The sequence below is a fragment of the Hippoglossus hippoglossus genome, chromosome 14, assembly GCF_009819705.1.
Source record: "Hippoglossus hippoglossus isolate fHipHip1 chromosome 14, fHipHip1.pri, whole genome shotgun sequence".
Classification (NCBI taxonomy): Eukaryota; Metazoa; Chordata; class Actinopteri; order Pleuronectiformes; family Pleuronectidae; genus Hippoglossus; species Hippoglossus hippoglossus.
Genome location: NC_047164.1, coordinates 15,170,970 through 15,192,404, shown reverse-complemented (window position 1 = coordinate 15,192,404; position 21,435 = coordinate 15,170,970). Strand labels below are relative to the sequence as shown.

General features: G+C 40.2%; 3 protein-coding genes across 3 annotated transcripts; 1 reads left to right on the top strand and 2 right to left on the bottom strand.

Moving 5' to 3' along the window:
* Positions 1-344: 344 nt before the first annotated feature.
* rb1 (retinoblastoma 1) lies at positions 345-20,212 on the top strand. The gene is made up of 27 exons (XM_034606911.1): positions 345-668; positions 1,153-1,273; positions 2,203-2,306; positions 2,871-3,005; positions 3,095-3,133; positions 3,269-3,318; positions 3,569-3,679; positions 4,633-4,778; positions 4,887-4,961; positions 5,690-5,799; positions 5,904-5,981; positions 6,525-6,612; positions 6,715-6,831; positions 6,928-6,984; positions 7,350-7,381; positions 7,491-7,567; positions 7,723-7,943; positions 15,769-15,884; positions 16,164-16,318; positions 17,473-17,618; positions 17,759-17,863; positions 17,969-18,082; positions 18,196-18,344; positions 18,455-18,485; positions 18,586-18,728; positions 18,997-19,043; positions 19,135-20,212. Exons 1-27 carry the CDS (start codon positions 559-561, stop codon positions 19,197-19,199), a joined length of 2,742 nt encoding a protein of 913 aa, XP_034462802.1. The 5' UTR covers positions 345-558; the 3' UTR covers positions 19,200-20,212.
* LOC117774466 (lysophosphatidic acid receptor 6-like) lies at positions 8,248-9,952 on the bottom strand. The gene has a single exon (XM_034606913.1). The coding sequence runs from the start codon at positions 9,486-9,488 to the stop codon at positions 8,496-8,498; it is 993 nt and encodes a 330-aa protein (XP_034462804.1). The 5' UTR covers positions 9,489-9,952; the 3' UTR covers positions 8,248-8,495.
* Positions 11,177-14,105, bottom strand: LOC117774465 (lysophosphatidic acid receptor 6-like). The gene has a single exon (XM_034606912.1). It carries the CDS (start codon positions 14,038-14,040, stop codon positions 12,928-12,930), a length of 1,113 nt encoding a protein of 370 aa, XP_034462803.1. The 5' UTR covers positions 14,041-14,105; the 3' UTR covers positions 11,177-12,927.
* Positions 20,213-21,435: the final 1,223 nt, after the last annotated feature.

Below are 21,435 nucleotides of genomic sequence, written 5' to 3'. Positions count from 1 at the left end.
CAATGAGAGGATCGCTTCTCTACATGTCGCACTGAGCAGCGGAGAAATCCTTTGTGACCGGTCCGGGTGGCGGGATAAACGCAAATGGACGGATGTTGCGTAGTAACCTTTCCCGCGTTTTCTTCTCGTGAGCTTGGGTTCGTTCGTTTCTGGTGCGTCACGTGATCCCACCGAACACACACCGAGTACTGTTTATGTCCACAGAGATCCATGTTGACCACAAATGAGGCTGTAGCCTGGTTATTCATCGACACTGTCTGCAGCGCTATTATTTTTAAATAAAGATAAAACATCGTCGAAACTCAGTGGAGACGTTCATATTCTCGTTAGTGGCAGTTCTGGTCGTTGAACGCGTCCAACAGCTGAGACCCCGCCGCGCACTGCCGTGTTCCAAATCGAGCGCGCACACAGGAAGTCAGCAGCGGGGTTTTGTTGTAGTGTTGCTACGGAATTCGTGCGGGGGGCTTTAAACTCAGTAAACATCCTCTCCGCTCCTCCATAGACACGGCTCTACTTTTAAAACGTCCACATTTAGCTCGTTGCTGAGCGAACACCGAGATGCCACCCAAGAAGCGCGGCTCCGGGACACCGCAGAGCAAAGGGCAGAAGCCCGGGGCTGAAAGTGTCTCCCCGGACAAGAAGGAGAGTCCAGAGTTATCTGTTAAAAAGTAAGATCCGTGTTCTGGTGCCGCTCTCTCGTCTCAGCGGCGAGTCATCCAGCTGCTCTGGAACCTGTTTACACGCTGTAGCCGCAATGTGAAGCTAACGTTAGCTTTACTGGTGTTTTGACTTTAGCAGGGACTGATCGTGAGGCTGTTTAGCTAGCTGCTTCACACTAAGCTAGGCCTGTGTGTTAACATGATATCGCTTAGTTTCTTTCAGTCACACACAAGCGTCCACGTGTTACAGGTCATGGTCATTTGTTGTGACACTGTTGTGACGCTGTTATAACACATAAAAACAACACAGTTATCCGACACACAGGGAGGTAAACAGTCAGGGAGGCGGTAGTTGTTGTCCTGAAGCTGGGTTTGTGTTCTCCATATGAGTTGTTGCCCTGAAGCTGGGTTTGTGTTCTCCATATGAGTTGTTGTCCTGAAGCTGTGTTTGTGTTCTCCATAATGATTATTCATCCCTGTCTCCCTCCTCCAGACACAGAGACAAGGATGCAGAGTTTGTGACCCTGTGCAAGAGCCTGCACGTCACAGACCTGGTGTGTGATGGAGCCTGGACCCTGTGGAAAACTGTGCAAGAGTCCATGGAGGAAGTCACTGTAAGTATTTGCATATGTGCATGTACACAAAGTGACAGTAGACTTGTTGTGATCTAGTCGGCTTGATGGAAAATGTATTAGTTTAATAAGGGTTCATAAGTATGATGAATAATACATATATGAATATTGCACAGTGTATATATATATACGTGGTGTGATAAATATGATTGTTATTGCACAGTGTATAAAGGTGACATGATTAAAAGGATACATGAACAGCACATGATGCATGTGATAATATGACCGATAGCAAGATAACATGCGAGTCCTTTTTAGAGACGGCTGACTTTTATTATTTTAGTTTATTATTTATTCATTTGCTTGTTTATTTGCCGGGGACAAAGCAGAGAAAGATTGTAACAGGTTGCAAGAAGTCAACACACATTTACTGCATGTTTGTAGCCAAAGATAATTTGCAGTCCTTGTCCCTGGTTAGGCTTTTTCTAATCTAAAAAGGTCACAACATATCGTTACAATATAAACATAAGCGAACCCGATACACGCACAAAAAACATCGTCAATTAAGGTGATTAATCCGGGTTATCAGTGACTGCTGCGTTTAACCTTCTTATGAAATGTTTTCAGATTAGTTTGTGTTTTTATTTCTTTAGGTAAGGAAGATGTGTTCCTGTTACTGCAAAAGATAACTGACTGAAAGTGGTTTAGTGTTGTAACTCAGCATAAACACCAAACTTCCCATTTGTCAGCATCAGCCATGCTTTACAGAAAGCAATATCCAATTTGCCGTAAAGGGGAAAGGATGTTATTAATCTGTGTTGTCCTCTTGCGATTTTTGTAGCATGTGTTTTGTCATTGAGAACAGTATCAGAAATGACTCACATGAAAATACTTACTGATCCTTTATGGCTTTACAGAAGTAGATGTAACAGCATCTCAAATCAATATTCTCTTTGTTCATTGTATTTCAGGACAGTCAGAAAAGGCTGTGGGGTGCTTGTCTGTTTGTGACTGTGACAGACATGGATGCCTCCTGTTTCACCCTAACTCAGGTTCTGAAAGCAGTTTGTCTGAAGTAAGTACTCGTCGGGCGTTGTTAGCAAAACTCTCTAGCATGCATAGTGCAACTGCTTGTATTTCGATATCTCTGATTTGAATAGACATTCGGTACTAAAATAATATACAGTATGTGTGGGCTGAGCACTGAGGGGATATTGCAAAGTTTCTCAATATTCTTTTAGACATGCACTGAACTCTTGCCATTTTCCCGAAAGTTTCCAAATAGGATGTATGTGAGAATGCAAATTTGCTGGTCAGTTGCTCTGGACATTTTCCTGAACTTTTCCTGCCAGCCCACTAGTAAAATGTCTAGACAAGAGCATATGAGAATACAGTTGGAAAATGTCAAGCAAGTGGCCATGTTGATTAGGTTTCTGACACACGACGGACGTGTAAAACTAAAATAATAAACATATTTCAGGATTAAAAAGCAATACATGTAGTCGATGTCGACAAAGATGTAAACTTGGAAAGACATTCGAGGGCTTTTAGTGATAAGGGCCGACGCAGATTTCGATGTGCAAACACACAAATGTGGGATTTCTGCAGTGGAATTAATACGTCATCCTTACTTTTGTAGTGTGAAACAGTTCATGGATCTGGTAAGGAAGTTGGATGTGAACTTGGATACGATTACCACCAAGGTGAATTCAGCAATGACGCGACTGGAGAAGAAGTATGACATGACTCTGGCTCTTTACCAGAGGTTTGAGAAGTGAGTGAACACATTCCACTGCTTCATTGATATAGAACTGTTTGTGGGGAAATTGAACATTTTAACATAACATAATATCCTTGTTTCAGGACTTGCAAGAAGATCTTCGCTTTGGTTTCTGATGGAACGTAAGTTTGACACTGATCTGACTCACAAATTTAATGCATTAGACACACTGCTTTTTGAGTATCTTTATATTCTCGTGTTTGAGAATTGCGTGCAACGCTAGTGAGAGGTTAATGGTTCATTGTCTTATTTTCAAGGGAGAGGGAGACCATGCGGAGCTGCTGGACAATGTTTCTCTTGGCCAAAGGTAGGTTCAACTTTTAACACGATACCAAGAACAAAAACAAGAAAGATCAAGCTGTTAACACACTTGATGGAATAGTTTTCATGTTGCTCCATCTTCTTCTTTTCATCCTTCCTTCCCCCTGAGTGCTCGGCTGTAGAGCTCAAATGAATTGGAAAGTTTTCCACCTCATTGTTACAGCGCTGTCGTCTCTATTGTGCAGCAGTATTGTCGTGATGGTGCATCTAAAGTGTAACATCTGTGCTGTCTGCAGGAAGGGTCCTACAGATGGAGGATGACCTGGTCATATCATTCCAGCTGCTGCTCTGTATGCTGGAGTTATTCATCAAGCGCTGCCCTTCAGACCTTCTGCAGCCTCTTTACAGTAAGATTTAGTCTCATTCACTTTACCATCTGGTTTCTTTAATGAACTTTAAAAGTTTCAAAAGTGTAGGTGAGAAGAATTTCTTTAAAAAATAGTGGGAAAAGTTTTTTGAGTCATGATGTCTCGACATTTACTGTATGTTTCTGTACACATTAAGGAATTTCAAATACTATAATTTATTTAAAGTATATGCACAATATAGTAAGTATAATAGTGTGTAGTATAGTAGTGTGTTTCTATAGTATAGCTGCTTTCAGACATGCACTGGACTCCGCGGATCCTCCGTATTTTCTCTGAAGGAGGTGCCTGTGTGAAGGCAAATTTCTACGGACTTTATCTGCCTGACCTTCTAGTATAAAGTCCGTAGAAATCCAGGAGAAGTCGATGTGTGAGCACAGCAGGGGATCACCCTCTGGATTTACTGCAAGCGAGTGGGGGGGGGTTGATGACGCTTCTAACACGCAACACACACAAAAATGAAAAGGAACCAAAAGAAAACAAATATCTCCCGGTGAAAAAGAGGTGACACACGCAGAAGACACCGACAAAGATGTCAAGATAGTTTGTGGTGAAAAGAGCTGACGACGGAGTCTGGGTGCTGTAAACAAAATAACGTGATCCCCGCAGCAGAGTTAATACGTCTGCCTGCTGCACCCGGCTGCGCCTGAATAATGCAGAGGATTTGTTGCTGTTGTGAAGCCAAGTGCAGGAAACCTCCTGCTGCGTTGAGCATGTGTGAAAGACAAACTGCGGGTAAACTCTGTAGCCACTTCCCCGGGTTTTACCCTGAGGTCACGTCTGAAAGCTGCTTATGTTAGTAGATCTGTCAGTCATATTTCCCAGCCGTGGGCAGTGGAAAACAGAATTGCAACTTCAGATATTCTGTTTCATGAAAAGATGTATTGTTTATGGCGAGCATAGATGTTCTAATGTTTGACATCTTTTTCTCTCAGAATCAGCCATCAGTAAAGTCCAGAGCCCCCCAACACGAACATCTCGTCGTAACCAGAGCAAGGTCAAATCCCGACCTCCTGAGCCAGAGATGGATGTGCAGCTTCTTGAAACCTTGTGCAATGAGAATGAATGCAATGCAGAGGAGGTCTGAACACTTATATTTATACTTGTATACACTTATATTTACAAATTTCTACCTCTTCCTGTGTGTTTTTCTTGGCCTTATGTGTCCTCTATACGATTGTATTTGCAGGTGAAGAATGTTTACCAGACCAGTTTCGCCGCTTTCCTGGACTCACTGGTTTCAAGATCTCCAGATTTTCCTCAGGTAAACGGTGTGATTGTGACAACACCTCTACTATTTGATTTCACTTTGCTCACTCTCCACTTACTGTTTCCATTAGCTATCTCTTACTGCTTATGGTTGCAGCTGTTGGACACTTGAGTGTCCGACAGCTGTTGGTGGTTGTCTGTGCTGCTCTCACATGTTTGATTTCACATACATGGTGTCAGGAAAATGTGTACTCAAGCAGGGGACCCTATGTAGTGTGTCAGGGTTATATATCGACAGTTATATAGAGACACAGGATGTTACTGTTTGCAGACAGTGACACTCTCCTCTGAAGGACACTGGACATATTTATTTTACTGTTCCATTACCCCAGTAACGGACAGGTGGTGCTCATAATTTACACAAGTGTCTTATATGAATAATGTGCAAGTTTCACCTTATTTTATCTCATCCATGACAGGCCTGGGTTACTGGAAATAAAACGTGAAGACTGTGATTTTGGTCCAGATTGTTTTATTACGCTTGGTCTGTTTTCCTAAACTAGTTGCAGACAAACTGAATCTTTACCTTATTTCAGAGTTGTTTATGTTTTTTAAATTTTTATTTTCGTTTTAACCCTTTTTGATTTGGTTCCTTGTTAAATGTAGGATTAAAGGGACAAAACTCAACCTGTTGGGCACAAGTGAAACACAGGGATGCTGTTTATCTTTTGTGTTGGAATCCATTTACCTGCACGTAACCTCAACCTTTAATTTTCACCCCAGGTGAATGACCTCGATCAACAATATGAAGAACACTACCTCAAGACTAGAGACATCGATGGACGGCTGTTTTTTGACAGAGACGAGACTGTTCTTGTGCCTAAAGTTGAAGTGTAATTTTCTTTTCTTCTCTATTCAGTGCTTTGATATTGGTCTCACAGATCAGTTCATAGAATTTAGAGTAAAGTGCTTAATTATCTGCTCCTGATGCTTCCAGATCAGAGGTGGAGATGACGCCAAAGAAGAACCTGGCAGATGAAGATGCTGTACTCATCCCTCCACAGACGCCAATCAGGTGAGTGGTTAGCCGGCGCTCACCAGTTCTTCTCTGTGTTAGTTATTGTTTACGTGGGGGAGAAGGACTGAAGCGGTGCTTGCATCATATCATTTAAACTGTCACTGTGTGGAATTTTTTTCACGTGAAACCCTGACTGGTAATTCCAAGTCATATCTCGAATTTTCTACACAGAAAGATCTCACAGTCAAATAACTACTGACATGTAAGCAAATGTACTTGCATCACCACTGGGTGCTACAGTAAATGAATAAATCAAATCTGATGTTAACACAAACAGTCAATTAAGCTAATTTCATATGGACTAATACACTTTTCCTCTGTATATGGTTTCACTTGGTTTCAAACAAAAAACACCTTCCTACAAAGTGAGCACCAGGTTTACCTGCATTGGAATGATGTGTGAGCAGTGTTTTTCCTATATATATATATATATATATATATATATATATATATATATATATATATATATATATAAACTACAGTATGTAGTTTATTGAGTTTGTCCTTTAACACTTTCTGATTTTTGTTTTGTCTTGTCAGAGCTGCCATGACCTCCATTCAACAGTTGAGGAGTGATCTCCTCTCTACTGGGGACCAGCCATCTACTAACCTGTATTCATATTTCGAAGTGGGTCCCTGCAAGTGTGTCCCCTAAATACAATGAACCTTGAAGCTGCATCTCGCCACCTTAATTTGACATATTTCCTGTTTTCTTCTAACCTATTGTCAGAATTGCACTGTGGACCCGACACAAGACGTGCTGAAGCGTTTGGAGACCTTCGATCAGGAGTTTAGCCAAAGTTTTGGTCAGGCAGTCGGCCCGCGCTGTATCGTACTTGGAAAGCAGGTATGAACTAACACTGAACTAGAACATTTCAATCATTTCAGCACATGTGGCCATTGTTGTTCATTTTCAACTCGCAATGCTCTTTTGTCTTTTCAGCGATTTACCCTCGGAGTACGACTGTATTATATAGTCATGGAGGCAATGTTGAAATCGGTACAGTGACTTATTTGATTTATCTTTCAACCATTTCATTCAGTATTTTTATTGTTAATGTATTTATTTGGAGGCTCAAGAGAACTCCAATTAACATTTCTCAGAACACGATTTATGAATCTATTGAATATTGAAGATAGTATCAACTGCGTAACATTTTCCAATATGTTCTTTCACTGCTCATGCCCTCGTAACGTCTGTTTACACAGCAATATAACTATATTGCTGAGAGAAAATGACCTCTGTCAACAGGAAGCAACTGAAAGGAAGTGTAGACTTTATAGCAGAAGTTCAACATATGACAGTTACTGAAATAATTGCATTCATGTTGTTGTTTTGACAATACTTTTATTTTCTCTCTGTAGGAAGAGAAGCGACTGTCTGTGCAAAATTTCAGGTATGTTTTATAAAAAAAAAATTATTCAACTTTTATTGAAGTCTTTTGTTGTTCAATGTGTAGTCGAGCATTATTTGCCTTGAGCAGAGTCCTATGATTTCCATTCCAGTAAACTCCTCAATGACTCCACATTCCACACATCACTTTTGGCCTGTGCTCTGGAGGTGGTCATGGCAGCATATGGAGGTGGGTCACGTCATTTGCTTCCAAATAAATAGGAGACAGCATTGCAAACTATTTCCTTGTGTTGTGTCTTACATTTATGAACAATCACATCAATGTTTAAATGTCTTGTAGATTTGTGACGAGTCGTTTTTATGTCGTTTGCTCCTCATGCTCAGAGAGCTGTTTTAAGGCTGGAGGATACAACCATGGCGGTGGTGACTCAGCTGCGACAGACGTTTGTTTCCCCTGGATACTGGATGTGTTCAACCTCGCTGCCTTTGACTTCTACAAAGTCATCGAGAGTTTCATCAAGGCCTACCCCACACTGAGCAAAGATATTGTCAAACATCTGGAGACTTGCGAGAACCTCATCATGGAGAGGATCGCATGGAGGACGGTCAGTTTCATCACTTCATTACACATTCATACATACTTATATGGGTACGATTTCCTTGTAACACAACATACAGATACACATACTTTATATGGCATTTATTGGCCTATGAAAAAACATATAACATATAAACCATATCCATAATGTTGGACCAACACAGATTGAGGCAGATTACACATTTCTCATGAAAAGTCTCATTGCATATCACTTTCTCACAAACACATTAAAGTTGCACTAACAAAATATACAGAGCAAAATGACTCAGCTAACCACAGCGAACCCGACCCTCTGGAACCTGCTCCAGAGACACAACACTCTGCAGTGAACCAAAGTGAAAACACACAAAACTTGTTAAATCTATTGCAATTCATGCTAAATGCTGATTACCTATTTTATGTAGTGATCTACTACAAAGTATTGCACACAGTATGGGGAACTGAATACTTTATGTGAATAGACTAAGTACTGGTAACTTGTATAATTAATTTCAATAAAACAGCCCTAGTGCTTTTTTACGATTGTGTCATTTTCAGTGCTTATATGAAACGATCTGTGTCACCGACTGCCACTGCCTCCACTACCAGGCGCCTCCCTGTGCACCAGGCTGCTGGAGAAATAGTAGATGAGTGGGTTGAGGCAGCAGTTGGAGCTGGCTAGTGACAGCATCACGGGGTGCACAGCCTTGGTCACTTTGGCCAGGCCACAATGGGACAGCAGCCCCAAATGAGTGAGCGTGTATCCCAGCAGGTTGATGTGATAGGGGAGGAAGCACAACAGAAAGATGGCCAGAACCCAGTAAATGATTGTGAGAGTGTGCTTGCGGCTGTGGTGCTGACTGCGAGAGCGGTGTCTTGACCGGCTCAGCACGCTCAGCACTTTGCAGTAACTGTAGAGAAGCAGCATAGTGGGAAACAGAAATAAGCCCAGCACTGTGCAGAGGGCCGCCAGTATGATGGTGCGGTGGCGCTGAGAGGTCGGGTCCAACAGACAGGGCTGGTGTTGGTGAGCAGCTGCAGATCGCAGCAGAGACAGACTCACACTCAGCCCCAGCACCAGGCACCAGATCCCCCCACTTACCAGCTGTGCAACACGCAGCCTGCGGACTGTTGATGCAAGAGGGTGCACCACAGCAAAGTAACGGTCCACAGCAATGCACACCAGGAAGAAGATGCCCCCATACAGGCTGATGTATTTGAGGGTGAAAGTAAGGTGGCAGAATGCTACCCCGGGGGTCCAGCTGGACAGCTCTCTTGTGATGGAGGACGTGGCTTGAGCCTTTTGGTAATAGTGGTAGATTCTCAGAGGAAGGGAGAAGACAAAAAACAAGTCGGCAGTTGACAGGCTGACCATGTAGATGGCTGTGCTGTTGACGGTGAAGGGGGATAGACACAGTCTGCGCAGAGCCAGGCTGTTGGTGGCCAACCCCAGCACGAAGATGACACTGTAGGACACTTGGTAGAAAGTAAAGCGGTAGCTGGTGTCCATGGTGCAGTTAGACAATAGTGAGAATGACTTGACTGGAGCATCACTCATATTCCACTGCTCCATGTCCCAAAATGATTTTCTGCCCCAGAACCTTCAATCATTGTGTCGCTCTCATATCTGAAGTAAACATAAAATCAAGTTAGGAGCATGTTCAGTAGCGTCTGCTGGAGCAGTAAAAGCTTAATAAACTCAAAATGTCTCCTGTTTTATGGGATGTAAATTTACAGAGGTAACTGCCCCATTACAGCCAACGCAGCTGAATTAATGTTTGATGTATAGGAGGACAGTTGGAACGAATTCTGCCAATAACGTTTTAACTGCTACTTCCTGCTCCCATAAAACAAGCAAACATTCCGTTTCATTTCATGCAGAGCGTGGAAAGAAGAACAAAGAACAATTTCCCAATGTCATACTGCTCTTCAGTAATTATACTTCATTATACATTTAATGAAGTTTCCCAGTCGAGAAATGACAACACTTTTCGAATTAAATGGGTACCGTTGACTTGTTAAACAATATTTTCAGTATTTTCTTAATACTAGTTATATCAGGATACTATATATTTATGTTGAATTTAAGAAATACAATTGTGAAATATATAAAAAAATATATAAACCAAATAATTAATAATCTCTTATCATTTTCGTTTAGCTTTCAAGTAGCATCTTAATTTGCATTTTTTCCTTCTCCTTTACATTATTTAATGTCCAGATCATATTAAATCACTGATCCTGTAAAAAAAGATGTATATAAAATAGAGTTACTTTACTTACTTTAGCAGTCTGATAACTAAATAATTATACAGTAGCTGTTTTCACCCTAACTCTCTGAAAAGTAACTTTTAAGGTCTGCTCGATGTGATCAAGAATGAACATTACATTTTTATCTTTTTTTTGGAAAAAATAAAGAATAATGAAATCATATTTTAAAATATAGAAGTGAGAAAATGCCACTTACAATTAATATAACCATACTCATTTATTTACACATGCTGATTTAATTAATCACTGTATTATTTTTTAAATATAAAATGTCATATCTTAATCCATTATATACTGAATATGTTGAGAAGAACTTAATTACTCACCAGTATAAGGATCGCATTGGTGCAGTGACTGTATGATGGTTAGTTGTCCTGTTAGCTGGTGTTCTGCAGCAGGATAACTTGTTAGGATGCTGCAACTGGACAAATGCTACTGACTGGAAAAGACACTCGCACCCTCTCTCCCTTTCCCTCCATCTATCGCCCACTCTCTCTCTCCACACACACATGTGCACATGCACACACAGTTTGTTTAATTTTTAGCTGACTTAGTGAAATTATTTAGTCAGCATCAAAAGTTTGAGACACTTGTTTAGATGTTCAGATTGGATGATGATTGACAGATTTGAACTAGTTTCCTTACTAAACCAAATGTTGTGATCAGTCTTATAATTACAGACATACAGTTTCATTACATTCATGTTTATGGGCACTTGTTAAAAACGAGTTGATCATTAACTTTATTGGTCAGATGTTGGACTAAGTAATGAATCGGTGAAAGAAGCAGTGTGGCAACCAGAGAAAAATTGTGTGATGCCATATATGTCATAAATGAATTAGTCTTTGCACCTATTATCCAAGTCAGATTTTTATGTACGCTTTACAGTAAGACAACTAAACTTCACCATTTCAATTTAGCTGTAATTAAACCAGTGTTGAGCTATCGAGTCTCTGATTGAATACTTTTAATTAGGAGAATATTAGTTACTATGGCACAAATGATGAATTAGCCATACACAACTTTACACACCACGTTACACAAATCTGAATGAGGTAAAAATATAGACAAGTGAAAGACACAACATTTCTTGATTGCAAAATAACTGGTTAAATTCATTATCCTGTGCTGTAAAAAAATGAATACCAACTTCACACTGTTTATCAACGAAGATTATAATTGAGAATAAATTGTTTTCACTGTTCAATCCTTTTATACAAATAATATCATTAATCAATAATCAGAATCAGATTCATTTTTTAAAAAACAAAACCATTTATCTCGTACAAATATTTGTTCAGGGTGGAGAAGGTCCATTTGCATTCTAAAGGTAAGTGAATTTGCACGAAGTGTAGTAGTGTAAGGAGTCAAACATGTCAAAGGAAGACTTAAAGGGATAGTTCACCCAAAAATGAAAATTCAGTCATTATGTACTGGCCACTATGCTGATGCGACAAAACATTTTAGGAGTTTCAGGGGTAAACAGTGTTTCAGCCAAGGCGACCTCTTGTTCAGACGTAATAAAACAAGAGGAGAAAACCTAACATGCCCCCATACTGCTCCTGTGAACTATCCCTTTTAAAGAAATTGCTAAATCCTTTATTTATCTCAATGATGTTCTGCACTAGTCACCAGTTCTGACTCACGATTGCATCCACTACCTCTGTACTGTTTTCTGGAAACGTTCTTCTCTTTCGGGAGGCATGTTGTCGCTTGTCTGCTTCGGTTTCTCAATCTTTCTCACTTGTGCGTAGTGATGATGAGACTACCCATGTCAGCGCAGACCCTCGGGGCAACACAACAGGAATGCAGTAGTGCTGAGTCTTGCAGCGCACAACTTTTACAAGAAGAAACAAGCTGCATTCAAGCCACACCATATACCAAGCCACCGTTCCACATATACCACTGTGAGCTGTGTTTTCACTATTAGTTTGTGTTGCTTATTCTAAATTAGTTTTTATCCTTCCCACATTCTCTACAGAAAAGCCCAGTTATCCAGATAAGGCTGCATTAGTGCAGCGTTGCCTTTCAATCATTGACCGCACCTGTAATCTGTCTTTGAAAACTATTGAGTCATTGTGCAGTCATGGAATTGGCCAAGCACAGTTTGTGTTGCTGTGTTGATCGTACCTGTATGACTAATTGATCCAGATAAGTGATAGATTGGTAGCACCCAATGAGGCATACACACAACTGAAAGCTTTCTAATGTCAGACATTTCTGAAGTAGTCAATTTAAAACTCCAAAAACATAAATTAATAACTTTTTATTTTCTTTCAGTATAACAGATACATGCTTTAACTTGCTGCTATTTAAAGTGCTTAAAAGCCTTTTCTGAGGCCACAAATGCTTAAAAACTCCACAGCACAGTTCATATAAAAAGTTATACTGGTTCAGTATTGCTTAAGAATTTTCCAAAATTAAAATCTGCTCAAAGAATTTACAGAACAAGTACAATGTCTTTTGTGCAAAAGCACCATGCACATTCTTCTTCCAACTTGTTTTCTCACAAATGCATTGTGAATTGTGAAAGTACCAAACGGTATTAATGCCGCAACACACTCCGATGTCTGACTTGTCTCGGCGTCATGAGTCCCAGTCAAAACTCTCCTTGGTGTCCATAAGGAGTCTCCTTAGAAACAGTTGTCTGTGTTGTTATGGTCTTTAAGGCCACTCTGTTTCCACCCTTGTGCTTTGAGTTTCACATGAATTAATAATCATGTCACATAATTGACTTTTCATTAGACTGTTGACTCACTGACAGACATTTTGGACCTGAGACTCCTTAGTGTCAGGGTTTTTGGTGATGAGATTGGGCTGCTTTGTGTGCTGTCCCCCTGCAGTCTCTCGAATAGCCGAGCCCCATTGTGCCACACTGTGGACTTGCGTTTGATGGAGCTCTGAATGGTCTCAGAAGTGAAGTAGTAAATGACTGGGTCAAAGCAGCAGTTGGTCACTGCTATGCACAGAGTTATAGGGTTGATAGCTCTGACCACATGTTCTGCATCGCATCCCTTCAGGACATTGGAGCGCACCAGGGCGTAGAAGATGAGATTGATATTGTAGGGGATGAAGCAGAAGCAGAAGATGAACAGATGCACAAAGATCATCCTCAGGATTTTTGTTTTGTTGACGCTCCCCCCACGGCTAATGGTTTGCGGTTTCCTTAGTGTCCGCAGCACCATGACCGAGCAGAACACATTGAGCATCAACGGGATGACGAAGCCCACAGTCTCAATTAACACCACCACCTTCGACAGCTCAGTCTTCCACTGTTTTTTGGAGTAGTTTTCAAAGCAGAAGTTTGAGGATGAGTTGACATTTTCTTCTGAAGAGGTTTCCAAAAGAAACCCTGTGGGTATACTCCCGGAAAGAATCATCACCCATACCACACAGCAGGCCAGTTTGGCATTCCTCTTAGTGCGGATAGCCTGTGACCGGAATGGGTGCACAATGGCCAGGAAGCGGTCAACACTGATGCAGGTGAGGAAGAGGATGCTGCCATACATGTTGGTGTAAAATAGGGCCACCGAGATCTTGCAGAGTACACTTCCAAATAACCACTCGCGTCTAATGAAGTAAACGATCCGAAAAGGCAAGCTGAGAACAAAGAGAGAGTCTGAAACCACAAGGTTTATCATGTATGTCGTGGTCTCATTTCGCAGCTTCAATGTACAGCCAAAAATATATACAGCCACCATGTTGAGAAAAAGTCCAATTACAAAAACCAGGCTGAAAACCGAGCTGTACAGAGGGTACTTAAATCCATCGCTCTTATTGCAGTTCACGCTATTATTCATCTTTAACTGGTGAGTCTGGAACGTCTGCAGACTGAAGGCTTCCTCCTCAGCCATGTTCCGGAGTGTCAAAAAAAAATCCAGGTTTTAATTGTTAATCCAACTGTGTGCAACAAGCAGGAAAAACTAGAATATAATTATGACTGTCCCGTGTGTTTTTATGTTAGGAAATGCCGAGAAGAAAAGGAGACAGCAACTCCGCAAAATACCTGTGATCGTCTCCAAAGTTCTGAACTTCTGCTGTCCACGTCTAATATTCCTCATTTAAGTCGAGTTTTTCAGTTGTCGTCCACATTCAGAATGTTGATCCTTTCTGAGAGAAGTTTCATGTGTCTTTTCAACTCTGCAAACAGTCGAGTGGATCTCCCCCTCTCTCGTTCTTCTGTCTGTTCCGGCAGCAGCCCTCTGTGTGTGTGTGTGGGGGGGCATGGTGATTGTTACCCTGCTCCTGTCGGACTGTAAATCTGAAACCTCAGAGCAGGCTGCAAGTGAAAGGCTCAAACTCACTGATCTGTCGAAACATAGAGGGAGGAGCCTCCACTGGGAGCAAAGTCCTCCCATTGCTGCTTTGTCCCTGCATTTACCTGAAATTTGAATAAGGAGACTAATCAGAAATGTGTGTTGCTCACCATATTCACTATCCCTGTGTTCAACTACGAACTTAAATCATGGGCTTTTCTTCTTGACTGCTTAGATCATCCTGTTTTTATGGCTGTAGTTGTTTGTGGTGGTTTCATTTAGAATTTTCAAACAAATATCCAGCTAAATCTAGATACTCTGAATTTAACGAGTTTATAGTAAACACATGTCATCGAATGCTGTGGATTCGGATCAATGGCAGGTGTACTCCTTGTGTGTTATGTGTCAGTTGCGTAAGCCGGGTGTGGCAGCTGTGACGTGAAGAATGCACTAAGAGCAGGTCTTTACCTGCCCTCACTGGGTAAAATGCTGAGTAGTAGTTACACCCACTTCCCTGTATGATCTCATTTCTGATTTCTCTCTCCGTGATATATGATCAGATAGGATATGTCCTCTTATCAACATAAAATGCAAAACCGGTTTATTATCAGTCCATTTGTATTTTTCATCATTTTTTTCATTTCAATTCTTTGTCAGTAGATTAACATCCCTGATTCTCCTTTGTCCTGTGGTTTCCATTTGTCAGTAAGACTGCAAGAGCTAAAACAATTAGGGGATTGACATCCACACAATTGACAAATTGTTTGGGTACATTTTAAGGCAAAAATGCCAAACTCACTTACTTCAGCTCTTCTAATGTGGGGATTAGCTGCTTGTCTCCTTTTTGCATCATTGTAAATTGGACAGATTGGGGCGTTGGCCTGTTGGTGGGACAAAACCAGACTTTAAAGATGCTATCATGGGCTCTGGGAAACTGAAAATGACTTCTCTTTAAATTATTTCTAATCATTGAAACATTTAAATAATATACAATGTACAATGTGATTTAAGAATAGCTAAAATATAAATTTTATTAAACAAATATTGTTTATTATAAATAAACAATATTTATTTTATTATAAATAAACAAGACATTTTAATAGATTTTTCGTATTTGCAAGGTTTTGATGTGTTAATTGGCTGATCAAGTGTAGATGAAGGTGTAATTTCTATCAGTAAAAGTGTATTTTCAACTTTCCCCCATTTCAGCTGTCAGTAGGTTTTTTGCTTTGCTCCAAGGTTTACTCCTTACATTGTGCAGTAAGCAGCATATATGTTTCTATTCACGTGTAGTTAAATGTAATCATCATGTTTGTGTCTCTACAGGGCTCCCCGCTATTTGAGCTGCTGAAGCAGGAGCATGACAGCGGAGCAGCAGAGCAGGTGGAGACCCCAGCCAGTTTCAACCAACCACTGCAGCACAATCACACCGCGGCTGACCTGTGAGTCATTTACCCAGCAATCTGTTTTTACAGCTGCTGGTATGCAGCAACTAAGAAACCTTCTTCGACCTAAACCCCTTTTGGCTGTTGTGAAACTACTGGAAGTCGCAAATACAACAGCTTGTCCCTTTTTGAGTCATATAGACATCATCAAAAAAAGTTCCATGACGTATATTCACAATGAGCCTAATGTCTTCTACGGTATTCTCAAACCCCTTGTGTTTCACGTTTACTTTTGCTAGTTTACATTAATATTGGTTTAACTGACTTTTCCCACAGATATCTGTCCCCCGTGCGTCCGGGCCATCGTGTCTTGCCTCCTGAGTCTCCAGGCACCGTCAACTCTCAGGCTTCCTCTCACGCTCCAAACCAGCTGCACACTCAGATTCCACGACAACCCAAGTCCAACTCTCTCAGCCTCTTCTATAAAAAATGTAAGATATCCTTCAACTTCTTACCTTCTTCTTTTTGATCATTGCAGATTCTTTTTGGTTGAGATGTGCAATGTTTCCAACAAAACATTCATTTTCTCAAGATAATGTTTGGATAAAGTCTGTGTAATAAAGATGTGCAGACAATAAAATTCTAGACCAGGAGTGGGAATTTTACCATCAACAGCCATTTCAATTTTATAATGTCCTTTTAAGGGCCATATTTAATTATGGAACGTGTATACATCATCATAAAAAACACTCTAATGCGATGGCTGTACCTGCTTCGAGGTGTCTGAAGTCAGATGATAGTGATGACAATGATGCTCGCAGCTGGTTTTCTAGGTTTGGTTCAGTGAGTCAGTTTTGTTGCTCACAGCCGTAGGTTCTCTTAAATAGATGCACTATACTAAAATCCTCAGGATGTACATGGAGTTTATGCTTTGAGCTCATTGTTATTATGTTGTAAGCTTTCAAGTACATAACCTTCATTAATAAACGGCTTAACTGCTTCTTAACGGCTTCTCTCCAAATGCCTGAAGGAGAATTGCTCAGTCAACACGCATATTCAGATGTTTTGTCTTTTTTCTTGCAGAGTAAGAAAATGCAGTTTTACTTTATCCAGTGCCAGTAGCACTTAGTAGCATATTGGATATTTGCATCACTCCTCCTTTACTTCAACAAAAAAAGTCTTTCCACCTCTTTTGGAAAGTGCAGCATTCCACATCTACTTTTCTTGTCAGTCACCGTGATGCCTGTCAGCGATCACAGCTACAAATGCTCTTCATTCACCCTGACTGTGACCTGACAGTCACACAGCTAGAAGCGATCACCACATAGGACATGTTCGTCTGCTATTATGTTTTTTTCTTTGATCACTAAACCATGAGAGTTTTAAATTGTTTTGTGGAGAGTGGAGGTTTCCCACCTGTGGTCTCAACACCGTCACCCCCAATTCACAGAGCCAGCATGAAAAACATAATATGATGGGATCCACTGCACTTCAGTGATGATTTTAAAAATAAATAGAAAGTGACATGAGTTATTATTCAATTTTATAAGTATTTGTATTTGAAAGTATTACATAATAAAAACAAATGTGTGTGGTATTAGTATTTTCCAGTGCAGTAATCCTCCAGGTTCTCCCCTCTCTGCAGTGTACCGTCTTGCCTACACGAGGCTGAAGATACTCTGCTCCTACCTGCTCTCCTCCCACCCTGAACTGGAGCCCATCATGTGGACACTTTTCCAGCACACACTGCAGCATGAGTACGAGCTGATGAAAGACCGTCACCTCGACCAGGTAACCTGACGAGATGCTGCTCTCAATTCTATGTCTTTCATTTCTCCTGCTCGTTCTCTCTGTCTCTTGCTCTCTTGTTTTCTCAGCATCTCTCCACATGATTTTGTTTCTTCTCAAACTGCTCCGTGTTGTTCCTACAGTTGATGATGTCAGCCATGTATGCCATATGTAAAGTGAAGAGTGTTGATCTGCGCTTCAAGACCATTGTCACGGCTTACAAGAACCTGCCCAACACCAACCAGGAGGTGACTTAACCTTTCAATAATCACTGTTTTTGTTCTCATGCCTCATGTGGAATTATAATCTAAAATACTTTGTTTTGCATCTCTTCCTGTTGTTCTGTGTTGCAGACCTTTAAGCACGTGTTGATCACTGAGGGCCACTACGACTCCATCATAATCTTCTACAATCAAGTGTTCATGCAGAGGTTGAAAACCAACATCCTGCAGTATGCGTCCACCAGGGTGAGACGCCTTCCCCATCAGGAGCTACAGTTTAATCTTACCACATGCACAGATGCTGAGAATGTATATATCTACGATACCCTCTCAATGTTGATGTCTTTATTTTTTTCTAGCCGCCTACCCTCTCTCCAATCCCACAAATACCACGCAGTCCCTACAAAATCCTGAATTCCCCTCTGCGTGTGCCTGGCAGCAACAACGTGTACATCTCCCCTCTGAAAAGCCCACGCATGTCCCCGGGTATGATGACTCCTCGCTCCAGGTCAGCTCTTCACATTCACAGCAGTTTGACACTTGTCCAGAGGCTTGATCCTTTAAATAGATTTTTAAAATCAACCCCTGCATTTCCCCCCTTTTTTTTCACCTTTACAGAATGCTGGTATCAATCGGCGAATCTTTTGGGGTACGTTACCCTTTTGTTTGCTCTTTCACACGTTAAAGAAATCTGTCGGATCTTTTCCTCACTGACTCTGCTGCTTATGTTTTTGTTTGTTCGTCTGCAGCTGTCCAGTCGGTTCCAGAAGATCAACCAGATGGTCAACAGCAGCGATCGCTCCTTTAAGAGGACTCTGGATCTCGGCTCGGCTCCAAAGCCTCTGAAGCGGCTACGGTTCGATGTCGACGGACAAGATGAAGCTGACGGCAGGTTGGTCACAAATAGTGTTATATTTGCCAATGCAACACTGGCAACCTGATTTATTTACCTCACATCAAAGTGACTCAACACATGAACATAGTATTTATTACAACAAGCAAAGAGTATGAGGACAGAGCTTCAGTTTCAGTCCAACTGAAAATAGATCACATTGCTACTATAGAAACTAAATTCATATTATTACAGTTTATTTAAACAGGTTTAGTAAACAACTAAAATGGATGAATGGAGCTCACTTCATATATTTTCAATTTTACAGCAAATCTGGTGGAGATTCTACACTGATACAGAAGCTTGCAGAGATGAGTAAGTAAAAACTACTGTATTCTCAACAAAATTAAATTAGTGGATGGATGTTCTTCTGTTTATGATTTATTAGGGGATTTTATTTATTTAGGCTCCGCCCGAAGTCGTATGCAGGAGCAGAAGCTGAAGGAGGACGCAGAAGCAAGGAAGGAGTAACTCTACAACCTACTGAACTGACCTGCTGTTTGTCACAGCGTGAAGACGACACTTTGTTCACACACAAAGTGAAACATTCGTTTCTCTGTACATTTAGCAATGTATTTTAGTTTTAGTATTTAACTTTGTGTTTGAGGAGTAACATGTGAATATAGAGTCGTTCTCCTCTCGCTCGCTTGTTGAAGCTTCCACTGAGTGTTTTTACTAAATAATGATCGACGTCAATGAATTTCAGATGAATTGGACTTGTTCGAGATTAAGTGTGTTTGGTTTTAAAATTGATATACATTTTTAGATGTTATAAGAAATCACTGTTTTCACAGTGACATGCTCTAACTCATTGTTGGCTTTTTCCTACCACCAATTAGACTTTTGAGATTCATTTAAAATGTTAGTATTTCGATAGTTTTATTCACGATGCAACATTTCAGGTGTTTGAACGATCATGATTACTCTCCTCAAAAAGGAGTAATCTTCCGCCCCACAGGAAAATCACTACGTCTTTAAATGCAGAAGTTATAATTTTTAAGTGATTTTTTTTTTTTATTCAAAATCTGGAAATTTTAAATTGTAATATAAAGTGATCTTATCAAATATCACTTTGAATATCATACATTGTTTGCACTCAACCAAAATTCATTATTATGCTGTATATTAGTTTCAAAGGTTGCATGTCAGGTTTCTCTTTTGTGTTGCATATAGTTTAATAGATTATACTTTAATTATTGGTAGTAAAATTACACAATACATCAAATGAAAACAACTGCTATTTAGGTCCAGCTAAAGGATTTTTTAAATGTTTGAAATCACATATGTTGGTTCATTTAAATGTTTGGAAATGAATTGAAGGGTTCTGGAAAAGAGGGAAAAAAGTACACTGATCAATTCAGACCACATATTTCATATAAATGCGGACTCTGTAATTAAATAGGACTAAACTACCAGAGATTTTGTAAAGTAAATGTGTTTATATTGTACTTTATTGAAGTAGTACTTTTACATAAATATTTGCATAAAAAAATATTTTTGTTTTTCTTCTTCTTTGCAAAGAGACAATTAAACTCAACAATTGCTATGACTCTAATTTTGATATCGTGAAGACAATAGCACCCATAGAAAGCAGAGAGATTTACCGTGTAACAAAATGAAGAAACATTTAGCAGTTATCTGTTTTTTGTATTTTCTCTCATCACACTTGACAGTATTGTTGGATTCTTCTGATTGTTATCTGTCAAAGTTGTATGTTCCTATCCAGCTTCTCACAAAGGACACGTTTAGAGCTTTGTTTTAAATCCTTGGGTTTGATGGACTTTGCCTTCGAGCCAGTGGCCGGAGGCATAATGTTTGAGTTTGTCCGTCCGTCCCATTCTCGTGAACGCGATATCTCAAGATTGCCCACACGGAATTTCCTGAAAATTGGTACAAATATTCACTTGGACTCAAGGATGAACTGATTCGATTTTGGTGGTCAAAGGTCACAGGGATCTCACAAAGCACATTTTTTGCCTTGTGGAGGTGATATCTTTGGAACTCCATCAAGGAATCCTTTCACATTTGTCACCAACATTCACTTGGAGTAAAAGGATTAACTCACATTTCTTCAACTTTTGATCAGTTGTCACTTGGACTCACAGTTAAGTGATTGTTTCAGTTGTTAAAGGTAAAGGTTACAGTGACCTTTATATGAATCTGGGGAAACAAGCATGTAGAAATATGTACACAGAAAAATCAGTGGTTGGCAAAGGCATAGAACTGCAGTGCAGTAATTCTAGTTTTTTTGCCAAACCTTTCGAGAAAGTACTACTATTAGTTATGAAAAAGATGACAAGACAAAGAATCAATCGTGTCAGATTTGTCATATCTTATCATGACCGATTGTCCATTAGTTTCACAAAATCACATCACTAAAATTACCATAAGATCCATTTTAGGAACTAATGTAACACACCAGCACTTAATCAGGAAACTGAACTCAAATAAGAGACTGTTTGGATGAGGCCTGCAGGGAGATATGGCTAAAACTATATCAAGACGGACATTTTCATATCAGTCGATATCGATAAATATCACGATAAAACCAACAATAACATTTTTTTCCTATTGAGTTTAAATTCATTATGAGCAGAGAATAATAAACAGTTTAACGTGTTTTACAAATCTGTGGTAGACCAATTATGTTCTACCTCCTCACTGTGCTTACACAATTTGGACTAAAGTTATATTGCTACAGATGAAA